This window comes from Salvelinus alpinus, chromosome 8 (assembly GCF_045679555.1).
Source record: "Salvelinus alpinus chromosome 8, SLU_Salpinus.1, whole genome shotgun sequence".
Lineage (NCBI taxonomy): Eukaryota > Metazoa > Chordata > Actinopteri > Salmoniformes > Salmonidae > Salvelinus > Salvelinus alpinus.
In genome coordinates, this window is record NC_092093.1 from 85,894,410 (window position 1) to 85,912,741 (window position 18,332).

The window sequence follows — 18,332 nt, forward strand, 5'->3', positions numbered from 1 at the left end:
ACGGTATATTATGATTGAACACCATTTAGTAATACTGACTTACAATATTACACTGTTAAAAACTACTTCCTGCAAAAAAGTATTCAATCTTTGCTCAAGGTAGGCCTACAGTAAATAATAAAGGGTAAATGAACACGTAAGGGGGCTCCTATGTACTGCCTCTCAAACCTCAGCCTTCTGTATACTATCCTCAACTAATGTCTATTTCCTTATGTGTTTGTAAGTGTTATCAAGTGCACTTTACGCTGCTAGGCAAGCAACAGTGCAAAGTGGGACTAAGTGTTTTACTTTAATCAAATTAGAATATTTCATATCAATGTGTAATCTTAAGAGTTCTGAAAAGTGGTTTTACCTGTATGTATCAGTTTGCAATACTCTTTATAGTTCAACACAGTGCGGTAGGCCTATAGGTTATTAACACATCAGTGGTGTAACAATATGGATTCCTTAAATCCTCCATGTGGGTCCTGGTAATATTGAAGTACACCTATAGGAGGTGAGTTACATGTTGTGACGACACCCTGTTGATATCCAACAGCCACACAGCAATAACACCCTATGATTTGTTGGTTGAAATGAATATGGATTATGTCACGTGAAAGGGCTACTTGGTTGTCTTGCATTTCACACAACTTTTTCCAAAGTACTTTTTGAATGACGCTATACCGTCTGTCAAGGCTTCACTATAGAATCACTAGAAGAAAAGAAACACAAAACCGCAGCAGGACATTTCACAAAACATATTTGTCCCCCGAAGACAAAGATTCAGAGATTAGAAAACGTTCAGATTGATAAGATTATAATGAGTTACTGAATGCTAAAGGGAAGTAATGCATATTTTGCTCTAAAGGTCAAATCATGTAAAATAATTGCTAAAACCACTAACGTGTAATTTGTTCTCAGTGACAATGTACTCAGAAGAATATACATGTATTTAGGGATTTGGAATTTGGGCTGTCTTTTGTGTTTTGTTGTCTTGTTTCCAGATTTCTGTAAGTCCAACTTTGTTCTAAGTGGTTCATCTCAAACATGCAGGAGCAATTGTTCAAATAGAAAAAACTAGACACACACTTCAGAAAGGGATGGGCAGAAAAGTCCTCACAGTAAAACACATGTTCTATATTGCAATATCAAAGGGTTGTCAACTAACAAAGAGTTCTCTTTTGGAATCAAAATGTTATTTGGCATTCTGTTGGCCTTTGTGTAACTTAGTTGAGCTCAGTGTATGAAAGAAACTGTACAGTAAAAAGAACCAGAGAAAGGGAACTTAGGCACATAACAATAACTAAAACATGTTATTGGCCAAGGTAAAATACCCCCATGTTCTTGAGCTGAAGTAATGTGTTCTTTGGCTATCAGGCTTTGGCAACAGAATGAGATACAGTAGCTTCAGACATATCCACAATAGAGGTGGTGCACAGAGACAGAACCTATATGGTTAGGTACCGAGTACCCCCTCATTGTTTACACAGCCTTCAGTTTATTACCCTTCCTCCAAAACATAGACAATCTCATAAAATCATCGATAAATACTTGTAAAAGTTGTACAAAGTTTTACACTGTGACTGAAAATAGTTGCAGATGAGAAAGAATCTGAGACAAACAATATGCCATTGTTGAACAGCAAAAAAATGCATTTACATGACAAATTTGACATTGTGGTTTCAATTTAGTAGATATTTACATATAAACACAGGAGATAAAGAAATTAAGTGAGACAAAGATAAAATGTACAGCCAAACTCACACACATATCTTAGATGTTCTTGCCAGTACAAATGTAAAAATTTAGAACACTTAAAAAATTATTCTTAGTATTCCGATGCAACAGACTTTGGTAAGTAGTTAGTGTTTTTGTCTTTGATTTTGGCATGATTGCTTTACTAAAATCTCCCTAATGGGAACCCAAATTTGAACAATATTCTGGTCTATGAGGCCAGAACTAGAACTCTTTGAAACAGCACACTCTAGGTTTGTAATTTTCTTCTATCAAATATTAACATATTTATTTTTATTTGGGGATTTCGGCAAGGTCAATAACTGTGGTAATCACACTGATAACACGTATTCTTGTTTGCAAACTTTCATAACTGTCCTTTCAGTTGACTCTATAAAAGGGGTGGAATGTTCTTTCATTCTTCTTCCCACTTTGGGTCATGTTGTTAGGACTTTTCTCTTTATCTCTAGTTTTGGCCGTTCATTTTGGGATCTCATCCAGAGAATCAGAGAGAGGGTCCATGGGCGCGGTCGGGCCGAGGTCCAGGTCCAGGTCACCGGGCTGTTTCAACCGCTTTATTGTGTTTTTCAACGCTTGCCTCTTGTTGCAGAACCAGACGCGGACCACCTCGCGGTCATAGTTCAGTTTCTCGGCTATCTCTGTCATTTCTTGTCCAGAGGGGTGCGTGTTCTTCTCGAAGTGGCTGTTTAGGATCTCCAGCGCTTGCGGGGTGAAAGAGGTCCTCCGCTTGCGTTTTTTGGAGGGCTCGCTGCCAATAAACTCGGTCAGGTTCTGCATGCCGGACCGGTGGCGGGCCTCGGCCTCGGCCATCCAGCGCTCCAGAACGGGCTTAATCTTCTGGGCGCTTTTTGGGGTGATGTCCAACTTCTCAAACCTGGCAGGATATAAAAGGCCAGGGTTCAGTTTGCCTGTCAGACTGCTACCTATAGTGTTCTCTTGGGCTTCCTGTGGTAGGAAAAAGTGGCTTCTCAGGATGGTGTGTCTGGGGAGAATTGAGAGAGAAGAATCTTACTTAGGTGCCCTGCTGGGCCAAGGGATAACCTGCCTGCCTCAGTGAACTGGAAGGGCCTCCTCTCCCAGACAACTGCCACTGGGACAGAGACACCCACCAGCCTTGGTCACATTCATGACAGTTTGTAGCCAAAGTTGTAGCAATTGGAAGTGAGTGTTACATGTGGTGCTATTTTGTTTTTCGCTTGTCTTGTATTTGGTTGTGATTCGCTGTCCCAGATAGGCAGTGTTGGAGTGAGGATACCCTGCCATTGGCTAAAAAAAGACTTCAGATAGACCCCAAAAAAACAGACAGAGCATCTGACTATCATGATCAAACACTGAGCTTTAGCAATGTAGATTACACAACACATTGATGTGAAATATAATCCACATATTATATCACCAATCAACAAAAGGTAAAAAGGGGTTAACCAAACAACGAATTGAACATTATTCCCATACCTTCCCTTGAAGTGATAAAAAAAGTATATGTTTTTAATTCATATGGTCAAACAGGCAGTAGTGCATGCGCCTAGTTCTTCTCAGTTACGTACACCCAATTTTTATATCAGTGTTGAAACTTATCTATAGCACGACAGCAATGATCAAGCGCTCATATACAGTTACAGAACTGATCTTTTCTTGCTTTTGTAGCTGACTTGTATATCTTAGACCACTTTTTGCAAAACTTTAAATACAAACGTCCACAATGAATACAAAAACTCACTGTTAAGTGTTTTGTTCACAGAATATTAACTCATTGTTTTCATCCGAAGAGAAATGTGTGCAATTGTGTTCACTACCTGGCATAAATAAATACTATTGCACAACATGTTAAAATCCCCCCATCAGTGTCACACCATGTACAATATAGAGAATGATCTATGCATTGGGGACTGTCCACTTTTTATGATGTTTTACAATATTGCGGACATGCAGAGATGCAGAGAATGAAGTTGGGTTACTTAAGTCACTATGGGTTACTCCTAAGTCATCATCTCCAATATTGTGACCTTCGATTATAGAGCTTTGCTTTGGTGTAGATTGAGGCCTACAGTATATATTCAGACTGTATCAGTTGTGTTTCTCCATTGTATTCACCTTTCCAATTTCTATTGTGGATTGTGTTTCTGTAACCAATTGGAAAGTCTACAAAATGTGAGCAAACCAGCCTACTGTATGTATTGAATATTGAGTTGGATGGTGATGATATCCATGAATGAATCCTGCACAACGGGCTTATTATTTACTTCTTTTTTTTTAATCAGGAATAATATTTGATTTGATATGTATGAAATCGTCTGGTGACAAAAAAATGATTCTGTAATTTTGACCTTCATGATTTAGTGACTGTAAAGAAAATGTATTGATCTAGTGGGATTTTTAAAAGACAGACTAACTTTCTGTTTTGTCTGCTTGGACTCGAGAGATGAGTGTGGTTGTGTTCATCTTTTTGCAGTTAGTCGTGCTCTTTTGATGGATCTATTTGCAATGTTGACAGTGTAGTAGATTTTTATATGTATAAATGTATTTGTGTTCAGAAGGCAACTACATTTAGAAAAAACAAACACATTTACTGTTTTGCAAAAGGCCACAGAGTTCTGTGTCTTGTGGATTCTGTTTTTGAAAATAGTCATTATTCCAAAAAAAGCGATTTGAGCAAGTGTAAATACATAACTGTAATTTCTTTACAAAAGCAGTATGAATTATTAATCCACATTCACATTTTAATACATTTTTCAAACTTTTCTTCTGCCTCAAGTTCTCTTGTATATTTAATATGAATACATTTCCACCCTTCAGACTTGAATATACTTCAGAGTTTATGGATGCATGAAGCATAAGTCATTATTTGAATTTAATGTATTGTGCACTTTAGTGCTTTTGAAAAGTACCTTCAATAGCTCAAGACTATAGTTACAACGTTTTGATAGAGTTCCTGAGTCACGAACAGTAGCTGAATTATGGCTTGCTGAATCAGTTTAATCTCAACAAATAGTTGATACTACTGTCCTATTAGAACATTTTCAGGAGTATCTGTACTGTAGCTCTGTGTATTCTGACCCTGTCACTTGCAGAGTTCTGTGAGACAAGCACAGAGATGGCTTTTGGCTTTCACATGATGAAAGAAGATGGACCTGGGCTAAAGTTGCTGGGTTTCTCTCATGCTGTATAATAATGGGGTCAGTGTCAGAGTGTGGTTTGAGCTGCCTGCCCTCTAATGAGAGTCCAGACATCTGTCCAGGTGTTCGGGAGCGAGCAGCTGAGAGAAAAAGGTGATCCCCTTTAAAACAACAGCCGTTCCTGTCCAGGCCTCTTCTAAGACCTTGACCGAACATGGATGTCTTTGATAGAATCTTCCTGGCAGGCAGGTGAGGAGACGCCTTAGAGCTGGGGGAAAGGACCCCTCTCACACAAACAAAATGAAAGAAATTTCTTAGTGGCAAGTCGGCTTGTTATACAGAACAGTAGGGAAGTGATGCTGCCCTAGCTTACTGAAGAACCCTGCCTGTTTTGTCCTGTTTCCCAACTCTGATTGTTGGTGCATCTCTGCTTGTCGACGGCCATTATTATTTATAACCAACTTTTAAACAGCGGAAAGAGCACGGTTATATACTGCAGGGAATACTTTAGTAAATATGAGGAGTCGGTAGAGACAAGACATTTCATGGATCAACAGGAACCAAATGCACTAAAATGAGTTGGGAGCTGCTCGGCTGGCTCCCACTGGTTCAGAACCACCAGGGGAAAATAAAAACATATCTCTACCTCTTTTACCCCCCTTGTCTCTCTCTCTTAACGGTCTTAAAAGTACCTTTTTTTCAGGCCATGCACAAACATCTGCTAAGTGTAGCCCAAAAATGAAGGTTTGCATATGATTATTGTCCTGTTTATATTTAAACCTTTAAGAATATTGTGAGGCCATGGCTAAGAGTGGGTCTTTGACTGAGTGGAGGCTCTATTACTTACAGAATACAAGGGACAGATCAGTATCCCATCTTTCAGATATTAACCCAGGAGCAGGTAGAGAAAGAAGTGGATGTGATGAAATAGACATATGGAGGACGTGAGGGCACGTATCTGCTACATTGATGCACAAATTGGAGACCACAGTTTCTTGTCATGAGATATGAATCGTTGATGTGGAAGGGCTGTGTTCTAGCGTGAAGGAATGTTGTAAATGCATGCAGCTTAAACATGATTCCCCTTCAAGAATTACACCAGCAATGAGTAGTTAAGACAACATTGTGCACCTATGCATTCTGAGCAGCATTCACATCAAGAGCACTGTGAATCTTTGGACATGTAACTTTATTGAGGTTGATTCAAACTTCATGCATATGTTTCTGCAATAAAATGTGTCCTCCATTTGTGAAAGAATCGATGCCATCAATCATAATTTGCAACACTATCTATAAATAATTGATACAATAGAATAATAATGTTGTGTTTCACCCTTAAATATGACATGTAGCAATATGACAGATTGCATGTACCAAGCACTCTATCATAAGCAAGCTCCAAACCCATTGCTCTGATGGTGTACTTATGGGATGTTTGTTCCCCCTGTGATAAGCAAATAAGGCTTTTTAACAAAGGGAGCAATGGAATCAGACAAGATAGAACCATCTGTCACTGTCTGTTCCAGTGATATCGGACAACAACATGCCCCTGAGTTAGCATGCGGTCCCCTCTTCTCCCCCAACTTCCATGTCTCTGTTGATGTTAACTAAACTAAAGCATGTGAAGACTGCCTCTCTACTTCAAACATAGAAGATGCTTGTCATGTCCAATGTCATACAAACCAAAAAAAGACTATCTTACCGACATAAATGAACCCTCAAGGACATATTACCTGTTTATTTATTTTAAGCTAATGGCTTTTAATGTATGTTATAAATATCTGAATTATGGATGCTTGTAAATATTTCATGTGTGATTTTTTAAGACTTTAAACATTAGTTTGAAAGGGCTGTCCATCATAAGAGCCCTGCTCCCCCCAGTTTCAGATTATATCGGCCGTTTGATGTTGATGTGATGAAACTTTTAAAAGCCCATTGCACCAGTATGTCACAGAAGCAGGGCAGGTCATCAGCAAAGCACATGTATTTCAGAAACACATTACAAATGAATACAGGAATAAGACGGGGTACAGTGCTGATAACTGTTGACAGTGAAGCATGCAACTATGGTAAAGCAAATTACTATAGGTAGAGTACAAAGAAAAGGTAACATGAAATTAGCCACAGTAAGGTCACGGCCAAATGCCAGAATTTAAGAAAACAACATGATTATGATATTGTTAAAACTATTGACTTCACATGTAGTCCTCTGTTGCTCAGTTGGTAAAGCATGGTGTTTGCCATGCCAGGATAGTGGGTTCAATTCCCGGGACTACCTGTAACGGATGTGAAATGGCTAGCTAGTTAGCGGGTACGCGCTACTAGCATTTCAATCAGTTACGTCACTTGCTCTGAGACTTAAGTAGGGTTTCCCCTTGCTCTGCAAGGGCCGCGGCTTTTGTGGAGCGATGGATAACGACGCTTCGTGGGCGACTGTTGTTGATGTGTGCAGAGGGTCCCTGGTTCGCGCCCGTGTCGGGGCGAGGGGACGGTTTAAAGTTATACTGTTACATACCCATACATAAAATGTATTCACGCATGACTGTAAGTTGCTTTGGGTAAAAGTGTCTGCTAAAAAGCCTACATTACATGTTTGGTTTTTAATAAATGATTATACTTTTTGATCATGTGAAACTCTTCGGGTGGGTAACATTATATTAACCCAATGTGACTTTGTCCGATTGGAGATACTGTAGGTACATTTCTAAGGGGTCTATTTCATTGGTACTAAAGTTAACCAGGTGGAAGGAAAGACATAAAAGGAAGAGATTAACTCGTAACACTATATGTCTGATTATCTACTGAATAGGTAATGCATCTGTTTATTTCTAAATGCATGCACTTACGGGACTGTACAACATGACCATCTTATTAACAGACCAGTTCTTGACAGGTTCTCCGAAGCCCAATGTAGAGGGAACAGCAAAAGACCTTAGTAATTATTAAATGCTTTAAGTGCTTCGTGGTAATACTCGAGGTAATGTATTTTGCATAAGTAACAGCGCGCTCTTGTGTGAGAGGAGAGAGAGTGACGAGGACAAAGAATTGACGCGAGAGCTTAATTTGACTGGATGGTCTTCAATTATGTATTCATTTTAATATCTTGATGTCTGCTTAAATATGAGATGAAATGTGGATGTGAGTCATCATGGACACCAGAAGATTATGTGCACTCTCAAATACAGCAGCGCTGAGTGCCTTCGTCTACTGTGGCTACTACTGCATACTGACAGGAGTGGAGCAAGAGGGTCAGTTGAACTACAGAGAAATTATTGTCCATCATTCAGATATGAAATGGTATACGATGTTGTACATGAATGACATATATATTTCCATAACACTGGTAATATATTGTATTTATTTGTCATTTTAATACCACAATGAGTTAGTAAACTTAAATTCTGCACTGCAGTAAAGAAAAAAACATTTATCACTTGATGGGAAGGATAGGAATATTCCAGAAGACACCATAATCAACAGATCTGTGGTAAAATATAGCATGCTTTGATGTTAATCACATGGCACCCCAAGTCTTCCTTACCTGCAGATGGCAGACTGACTATAGGCCGGGCCCTCGGCCGCGCTGAGCGCCTGTCCCACCTGAGTCTGGGTCAGGCCAAGGGACAAGCGACGGATCTTGAATGCTTTGGCAAACTCCCGAATCTCCTCCAGGTTGACCCCATCCACCTCGCTGGGTGCCATCTGGGGGTCTACAATACAACACAGAAGGAGTGGGTCAAAAAACGAGGCAGACCAAGGCACTCTTCATATAGTTTAAAGGAAAAGCTGCACACTAGTAGCTCCGATGCAATTATTTATTCACCAACGTTTCGACAGCCAGCTGTCTTCATCAGGGCTTCTCTTCATAGAGTTAAAATGCCTTTATTGTGACGGCCTGTTCAATAGAACAACATCTCAAAAACTCTTTGTCAGGGAGTGCAAAGTGAGGCGGGTTTCAGTTACCTGAATAGCACTGTTAAACACACCGGATATAAGGAATGTAGCTCATATATATACATTCAAAAAAAATGTGACCGTGCTGCTCTGTTGACGAGCAAAGAGTAGCTTTAGAAAATAGATTATGAAATGTACCTTCAATTAGCAGCGATTCTCATTTTGGTGCTTCTCTGCCTCTCTCTAGTTGATAATAGCAGTCTCTGTACAGTATGTGCGGTGTCAATGGTAGTGAGAGTGAAAGGCTGGCTTTGCATTTAACACCAAATTGAAAATTTTCCTCCTTTAATCTTCCATATAAAAGCTCATACAACATACTCTGTGGCATAAAGCCATTTATTAAGTTAGTCTACGGTGTCCAATTGCCCTTCATTCTGTTTCATGCAAACAGCTTTATAACCCACTCTCCCTGCTTTTATAATAAAAGATAAGGTCTGTGGAATGTTTATTAGAGAACCATTCCTATTCATGTGTACCTCCTTTGGGTTAGTCAATTGAGGTCTCCACAGAAAGACTGTGCGGCTGTGCACTGCACAACTCAAGTGTTGACAGATGACAAAAAAACTCCTCTGTGTAGAATTCACTTTATAGGAATGTTGTTGTAAATTTCTGCTTTGCAGACCCCTTATACACTGAGGGTACAACACATTAATAGCACCTTCCTAATAATATTGAGTTGCACCCCCTTTTGCCCTCAGAACAGCCTCAGTTCGTCGGGGCAGGGAATCTACAAGTGTTCCACAGGGATGCTGGCCCATGTTGACTCCAATGCTTCCCACAGTTGTGTCAAGTTGGCTGACTGTCCTTTGGATGGTGGACCATTCTTGATGCACATGGGAAACTGTTGAGTGTGAAAACGTAGGAATGTGGAAGTTCTTGACACAAACCGATGCGCCTGGCTATGGCAGTCATGAAATGTTGAGTATTTACCAGCTTTTGTAACATGAGTCTGATAATTATCTGTACAAAACAGTTATCTGATAATACTTGTGGAATATAAATATACTTGCTTGATATATGTTTTGAAAACTGAAATGGTCTATTAAATCATTTTCAGTAGACACTTATCCAGAGCAACTTACAGTAGTGAGTGTATACATTTTCATACTGGTCCCTCGTGGGAATCGAATTCACAACCCTATAAGCACCGTGCTCTACCAACTGAACCACATCATCACATCACCTCATCATAAACTACTTGAAAACAGGTAAAAAACGGGAAACACGATTACTGTATTGTGCATTGTTTTTCTTCATGGTGATTGAAAGTCTACAGGTACAAACCTAGATGACCACCTAATGTACAATACAGTAACTGCACAAAAAGTGGTTGTTTTCCATGTTATTTGATCAAGAAAAATATTTCATTTGATGTGGATGTTTTGTGTCTTTGCCCATAACTTTGCACCTTTTGATGTAATTGTTTGAGGACAGGGTTTTGTTCTTTCTGGATTCCATTAGAATGACAATCACAGAGAAAGGGACAGGGAAACAACTCTTATAATTCCAATGATTGAATCCTGCAACTGTCACATCCTGACAGTGGCGACTCGTCATTCAGGGCGACCACCAGGTGTCTCACATTTTTCCCCCCATTATCCCCTGTGTATTTATACCTGCGTTTTCTGTTTGTTTGTTGCTAATTCGTCTTGTCTTGTTCAGGTCATACCAGCGTGTTTCCCGTTTTTACCTGTTTTCAAGTTTTGTTTTCTAGTCTTCTCGGTTCTGACCTTTCTGCCTGTCCTGACCCTGATTCTGCCTGCCATCCTGTACCTGCCTGACTCTGACCTGGTTTACGAACCCCTGCCTGCCCTCGACCTGCCCTTTGCCTGCCCCCCGTGTAACAACAAATACCTGAGATTCGAACTATCCGCCTCTTGAGTCTGCATCTGGGTCTTATCCTGAGTCGTGATAGCAACATACTCTTCTTAATTATACAAAATGTTTTGCCAAAGCGGAGATGCTGAAACAAAATGTTGCCCGCGCTACAGACGTCTATATAGGTCCGCTAATACTAGTAAAGTCCATGTGCCCTCCTTTTGTGATTTTCTTTTTCCTCTTTAAAAAAGAATGTATATTTACATTTTATTCCGATTTTTCAGAACTCCTACTGCCCGTGGCTCTGCATGAAATGGAAGCACTATTCATAATTTGACAAGCACTTGATAATATGCTCATGCAGTATTCTCAATGTAATCTGGTCTTTACTTATAGCCTACATATGTGTAGAATTGTAAAAAGTAATCCATAGCCTGCACTGGAATAGCGAATGGAGGTTACCTGCAGTTACTTTTTTATATGCCAGGAAGGCTACACCGTTTGTGAGCAATAAATATAGCAGCACGAGGAAGCTGGGATCTGCTTTTATTATATAGTCGCCAGTCAAAACTCTGTTTCCACACGCGATTGCGCAATGTCTGGGCTTATGAATTTAAATACATTTGCCAAAGTTATAGAATTACTGCTGTCTGTTCAGAAAGAAATGACATAATTCAGAATAGCCTACTACACCATGAGTAGGCCTATAATTTAGCCCGTAGAGGCTCAATAGCGTCATTAAAAATTGTTTAGCTGTGGATTGTGTAGCCCAATATGAAGGCATAGCCTACAGTCAGGAACTTGCCGCAAATCTGTCGTGAACAGCATGCAGACAAAACACACATTGCTAAGCAAATGGCTCCTGCTGAAAAGAAAAGCAACTAATCCGTATGCTGTAGGCTACAAAAATATTTGATCAACTTCCAAATATACAAGAGCGAGATAGCATTTTGGCACGAACACGTCGGCCATTACCGAACAGTTACCTGCGCATCATTGGTTGAGTCAGTCTAACTGGAAAGCATTTTTAGGATTATAATTTCCTCCTCATATGGTAGCCTACATTATGTGTCTACACACACAAGCCTAGGCCTAGGCTAAGACAAGGTTTGATTGATCTCACATTCTCAGTTTTTCAGTGTCAAAGTAGCCTGTCGTTTTGATAATTTGTGAGGTATTAAAAGAGATCCTGCCAGTCTTCAGTCTCATGAAATGTTTGATTTGATTTTAGAGCGCTAAGTACCGGTCCATTAGCAGATTTGGTAGGCTACTAATGACCATCAGAGGCATCAAAGCACACTTTTGAAGAAGCCTAGTTACAGTGACTCAATGGTCACATGGTGTTTGACTGCGGTCATGACTCCTGACTGTCAGTGTGGGTGAAATACGGTCTCCTTAACAGCCCCCACGCTGGCACCTACTACCATACCCCATTCAAAGGCACTTACATATTTTGTCTTGCCCATTCACCCTCTGAATGGCACACATACACAATCCATGTCTCAATTGTCTCAAAGCTTAAAAACCCTTCTTCATCTACACTGATTGAAGTGAATTTAACATCCAAGGTAACATCAATAAGGGATCATAGCTTACACCTGGATTCACCTGGTCAGTCTATGTCATGGAAAGAGCCAGTGTTATTAACGTTTTGCACACTCAGTGTAAGTGACTTTAGGAAACTTTTTTCCCCCCAGTGCATTTGAAGAATTTCATAGCTAATAAAAAGTGATTTCACATTGTGCCCTGGCATACTGCTTACTAAAGCAAAGTTTGTGCCGGTGAATTATTAATCTTGGTCATTATCAATTAATTATTAAAGGAATCCTCCAAGCGTATTTAAAGAACAATCTATTGGGCCGTCATCTTGCCGTGAGGCCTCATAAGCGTGAGGCTTCCGTGCTTCTACAGCGGCCGAGCTCCAGACGTGTGAACATTTGGAGACCTACGTAGTGCAATACTTTTGACCAGGGCCCATAGTATATTTGTTTACTTTTAATGGGGGGGTTCATCTGGTCAAAAGTAGTGCACTATATGGGGAATAGGGTGCCATTTGGGACGCAAACCCTTTCTGTCGTAAAACAACCCCTAGACTCAATGCCTGTGCACGTGCGGAAATCTAATTAGCCTAATACAATAATCCCCATCAAAATCTGCCTGTTTAAAACTAGAGATATCACTTTTTTGCATGGGCTGCATCTGCGATAGAAGGTGGCAGAGCTAGAGCGGTGTTTGTCGGACCAGGGCCCGTATCGACAAAGCATCTCAGAAAAGGTCCTAGGAATCCTGTTAAAACCTGTTTCAAGACTAAAAAACTACTAGCTAGGAGTACGGTTTAGGACAATGCTAATTTTATTCAACTTTTATTTTGGGGTAACCCAATGAAACCAGGGTCTCATTTACAATGGTGCCCTGAGGACAACAATACAAATTCAAAATGATGAATACAGATTAAATAAATAGAAATTACATAATCAACAAAGAGCTTCAAACACCACAAATACAATTATTTACCTTCAATCCAAACAGTTGCAATTCTCATTAAATTCATTCAACACTAAAGTCCTAAACTGCACTAGAGGCACCAGGGAGTCACGATGTAGGGAGTTTTGTAGGCTATACCAAAATTAGGTCACTAAAACTGAAGGCGGATTTACCTAGATCGGTGTGTACTAGTGGAACCTCGAGAGGTAGCCATCTCTGTGAATGGGTTTGGTTTTAATATATTCAAATTTTAACAGTGACGCGAGGTAGGTCGGAAGCTTGTGTAGTAGAGGTTTGTAAACAAAAAGGGAGTAATGAGGACCAGCCAACCTTTAAATCATATTTTGTCACATGTGCCAAATACAGCGTCTCAACGTCAACAGTGAAGAGGTGACTCCGGGATGCTGGCCTCCTAGGCAGAGTTGCAAAGAAAAAGCCATATCTCAGACTGGCCAATAAAAAGAAAAGATTAAGATGGGCAAAATAACTGGAGAGAGGAACTCTGCCTAGAAGGCCAGCATCCTGGAGTCGCCTCTTCACTGTTGACGTTGAGACTGGTGTTTTGCGGGTACTATTTAATGAAGCTGCCAGTTGAGGACTTGTGATGCGTCTGTTTCTCAAACTAGACACTAATGTACTTGTCCTCTTGCTCAGTTGTGCACCGGGGCCTCCCACTCCCCTTTCTATTCTGGTTAGAGACAGTTTGCTCTGTGCTGTGAAGGGAGTAGTCCACAGCGTTGTACGAGATCTTCAGTTTCTTGACAATTTCCCGCATGGAATAGCCTTCATTTCTCAGAACAAGAATAGACTGACAAGTTTCAGAAGAAAGTTATTTGTTTCTGGCCATTTTGAGCCTATAATCGAACCCACAAATGCTGATGCTCCAGATACTCAACTTTCCTGAAGAAGGCCAGTTTTATTGCTTCTTTAATCAGAACGACAGTTTTCAGCTATGCTGATATAATTGCAAAAGTCTTTTCTAATGATCAATTAGCCTTTTAAAATGATAAACTTGGATTAGCTAACACAACGTGCCATTGGAACACAGGAGTGATGGTTGCTGATAATTGGCCTCTGTACGCCCATGTAGATATTCCACAAAAAAAATCTGTCGTTTCCAGCTACAATAGTCATTTACAACATTAACAATGTCTACACTGTATTTCTGATCAATTTGATGTTATTTCAATGGACCACATTTTTGCTTTTCTTTTCAAAAACAAGGACATTTCTAAGTGACCCCAAACTTTTGAACGGTAGTGTATATATATTATTTATATAAGTAGTAAAAAAGGACAGGTCCCAAAATCAATCCTTGCGGGACACCTTTAGTAATATCGAGGTAACTTGACACCATCAGAAAGCACACCGTGTTCTGTCTGACAGTTCCCAAACCACTTGTAAGACGCCTGGTCGAGCCCCATTTCAGACAACCTTTGAATGAGTAGGGGATGGTCGACAGAATCAAAGGCCTAGGACAGGTCTATAAATATGGCAGCACAGTGATTCCTATGATCTAAGCAATCTAATTTATAATTTAAGAAAAGCGTAGCTGCTGAAACAGTGCTGTGTTCAGGTCTAAAACCAGACTGGTGCACATTAAGAGTATCATTTGAAGTTTAAAACGTTCTTAGCTGAGAGTTTGCCAGTGATTCTAATATTTTTGCAAGACAGTTTAGAAATTGGGCAGTAGTTATCTAGGTCAGACGGATCTCCACCTTTGTAAAGGGGGAGGACATGCGCCGCCTTCCTGATCTTAGGGATAGCACAAAAGGCAACTGTTAAATAACACATTTGGGTCAAAGGTTCTATAATTAGGGGGAAAGGAAGCTACAGTAGAAATAGATCAAGCGAATCAGCTCCTGTGGATTTGGTTACATACATTTTTTGCAAGGCACTTAATAATTAATTGCCTTAAAATGGTTCAAATTAAGAAAAAAAAGAGTGAGTGTCGGGAAGTGCATCATTCTCTGCTATCTGTTTAGAGGTGAATAAAGGACTCCCTCTAGTGGAAGTTGAGGTCTTTTCAGAAACCATTATTTCAAATAGATGGCCAGCTGAGGCAAAATGGTTATTAAAAGCACCACAAAATGTATTTTTTTGTCTGTTATGGGATCAGAGGCTGTCATAACCTGCTGGGGCAATGAGGGGCAGAGTTTCTCAAAGATTTGACACTTTCAAGAATTTAGCTGGATTTCTAACACTCTCTGATACACAATGCAATAAGTATGTTGACTGTGCTTTTCTAACCAGAGTAATACATTTCTCACATGTCTGAAGGACTGCCAGTCAGAGGTAGAATCAGTCAATCGAACCGTAGCCCAAGCTAAGTTCTTTCATAAAATCTTTCAGACAATTCATGCGTGAACCATGGGTTAGATCTGTCCTTTACCCTTAATCTCTTATATGGGACATGCTTCTCTGAAACAGAGTATTGTGTATGTTAAGACACCGCTTTTAACAACTATTAGAATTCGAAAAAAAGGTTACACATGCCAACTTATTAGGCAAGAATTAAAAGTAGGTAAAGTGATCGTGTCAGGCGAAAATTATATTAAACGTTTTACCATTGCAACATTTGATATACAGTCATATTCACTGTGGTTGTCAAGCGTGCTATAGAGTTCACAGCTGGTAATGCCTCATCGCCAGTGGCGATTTTAGCATGTACATTTTGGTGGGGCAAACTATTTTTTCCCCCTTGATGCATGCCAGCAAAGCCACTACACAACAGAACACTAAACAATACATTAATTACACTACAACAGTGACAAACGGTGCCCACAAATTGTTAGGGTCTACATAAAGCTGTCCCAACAGCAGCTTTCTTTTCAGCACCATGGAGTGATTCCTTACCACCGCTACACCTGGCTATCAGCGGAGCCTTGTCTGGCAGCGAAAAAGTTCATTCAGCCATTTACAGCCTTTTTAGAAACCATAGCTGATACGGCTGACTTGCTTAAATAAATATGGTTTCTACTGACTTGTGGAGTTGCGTAACTAGATAAAAAAATGCATTCTCGTTCAATAATAACGAATGCCAACATGAGTTTGACTTCGGAACCATACACAAACATTATTACATTTATGTTCAGTAGATTCATAATGTTTATTCATATATCATTAACACTAAGCCCTAAGTATAAGCAATTGCAACCAAACGAGCTGCGACGAGGTAGGCCTTCGCTCAGCACTTTCAAAATGGACACCGACAGAAATTCAGATTGGTGTTAGTTCAGATAAATTCAGCAAGATGTTGGGGCGTTAACTTTACATCTCTTTAAGGCACCACAGAGAGGGAGAGACTAAAATTATGAATAAGATACTAATGAGATAGACCTATATAAGTGTAACAGTTTAACTTTACGTCCGTCCCCTCGCCCCGATCCGGGCGCGAACCAGGGACCCTCTGCACACATCAACAACGGTCACCCACGAAGCATCGTTACCCATCGCTCCACAAAAGCCACGGCCCTTGCAGAGCAAGGGGAACCACTACTTCAAGGTCTCAAAGCGAGTGACGTCACCGATTGAAACTCTATTAGCGCGCACCACCGCTAACTAGCTTGCCATTTCACATCATTTACATAAGCAATATAACAATTGAGATGTAGAATGTATGGCATAAGGGAATGATGAGTGGATAAGAGGCCAATTAGAATTAAGATATTAATGAGCGAGCTCAGACGGACGATATGCCTATTTGTTCAGCACTTTTGAAATGGACAGCGACAGAATTCAGAACATGGGCCGTTCTTACAGTATTCTCCCTGTACACCAAGTCAGAAATGTAGGATTAATAACAGGCACATAAGCAGACAATGAAAGCTTCTACAATATTTGATAATTACATTTCTCTAGAACTGGCTATAGGCTACATGAGCACCACCAAGTCAGAACAGTATAAGTTAAGTTCTGAGGGGGAGACGGAACAAATTCTTAGGGTGAGACACATGTTCGACTAACAGCTTACAACACAACATACACTTAGTATTACTTTTCGAGCTATAATATACATACGGTGCCTTTGGAAAGTATGACAGCCCGCTTGGAATTTGCCAAAATGCACCTAAAGACTCTCAGACCATGAGAAACAAGATTCTCTGATCTGATGAAACCAGGATTGAACTCATTGGCCTGAATGCCAAGAGTCACGTCTGGAGGAAACCTGGCACCATCCCTACGGTGAAGCATGGTGATGGCAGCATCATACTGTGGGGATTAATTTATGCGGCATGTACTGGGAAACTAGTCAGGATCGAGGCAAAGATGAACGGAGATCCTTGATGAAAACCTGCTCCAGAGCGCTCAGGACCTCAGACTGGGGTGAAGTTTCATCTTCCAACAGGACAACGACCTCAAGCACACAGCCAAGACAATGCAGGAGTGGCTTCGGAACAAGTCTCTGAATGTCCTTGAGGGAACAACTGGGAACTCCCCCAAAAAACGAGGTTGAATCATGACATCAGTGATCTTCAGGTCGGAAAGTCAGAGCTCTAGAAAGAGATCCGAGTTCCCAACTTGAAATTCCGAGTTGGATGATCGTTCAAAATGTATTTTCCCAGTTCCTAGTTGTCTTGAACGTACCGACGTCTGAGATTTCTGAGTTCTGAGGTCCCAGCTGTTTTGAACCTGGCAGAAGTCATGCTGGAGTGACAGCATAGCCAATGTATTCAACCTTTTCTGACCCATTGTGTTGTGTGTGGATGTTTATCATTTTAAGCTTGGAAAAGAGAGCCTTTCAGATACGTGTTTGAAATCTTTAAACCCAAACTTGGTGATTGTTGATTGCTTTGCATGTGATTGCATCTCAGTTAGCCACTGATTCCTTCCAAGTCATTCATTGTTGAATTTGCAATTTCCGACATGTTGTGTAATGTTTATGTCCAATGGCCGATGAGCACTGACATGTTTTTATCTATAATTTCTCTTCATATGACAAGGATTGAAAAAGATTTGCCAGTAGATTGTCAACCTGATTCATGATGATGACTGCTTGTCTAGCTAGCTAGCTTTCTAGCTAAGACTGTGAAAGTATGATGTTGACATCAGTCCAATCAAAACTATGGTAGATATGTAATTTGACGTAATTTTATCTGTGGCCAATGACCTTGAGCCTTCTTGGATTGGCACTTCTAATGTAAATCTATGGAAGCACCCAAGGGGGCTTGAACTAGCTAAGATTCTGCGGCAACGTAGTGTCCCCATGAGTGACAGAACACT

The 18,332-nt window shown here is 40.3% G+C and overlaps 1 protein-coding gene across 3 annotated transcripts in view; it reads right to left on the reverse strand.

Annotated features, from left to right (window-relative positions):
• Nucleotides 1–1,098: 1,098 nt before the first annotated feature.
• The window catches only part of LOC139583814 (POU domain, class 6, transcription factor 2-like), a 128,794-nt gene continuing 111,560 nt past the window's right edge, over nt 1,099–18,332 (reverse strand). For all 3 annotated transcript variants that reach the window (XM_071415331.1, XM_071415332.1, XM_071415333.1), the window contains 2 exons: nt 8,395–8,563; nt 1,099–2,719 (listed from right to left, as the gene is read on the reverse strand). In XM_071415331.1, the coding sequence (XP_071271432.1) occupies nt 2,197–2,719; nt 8,395–8,563 (692 nt within the window). In that variant the 3' untranslated portion in view covers nt 1,099–2,196. The remainder of the gene's footprint in view (nt 2,720–8,394; nt 8,564–18,332) is intronic.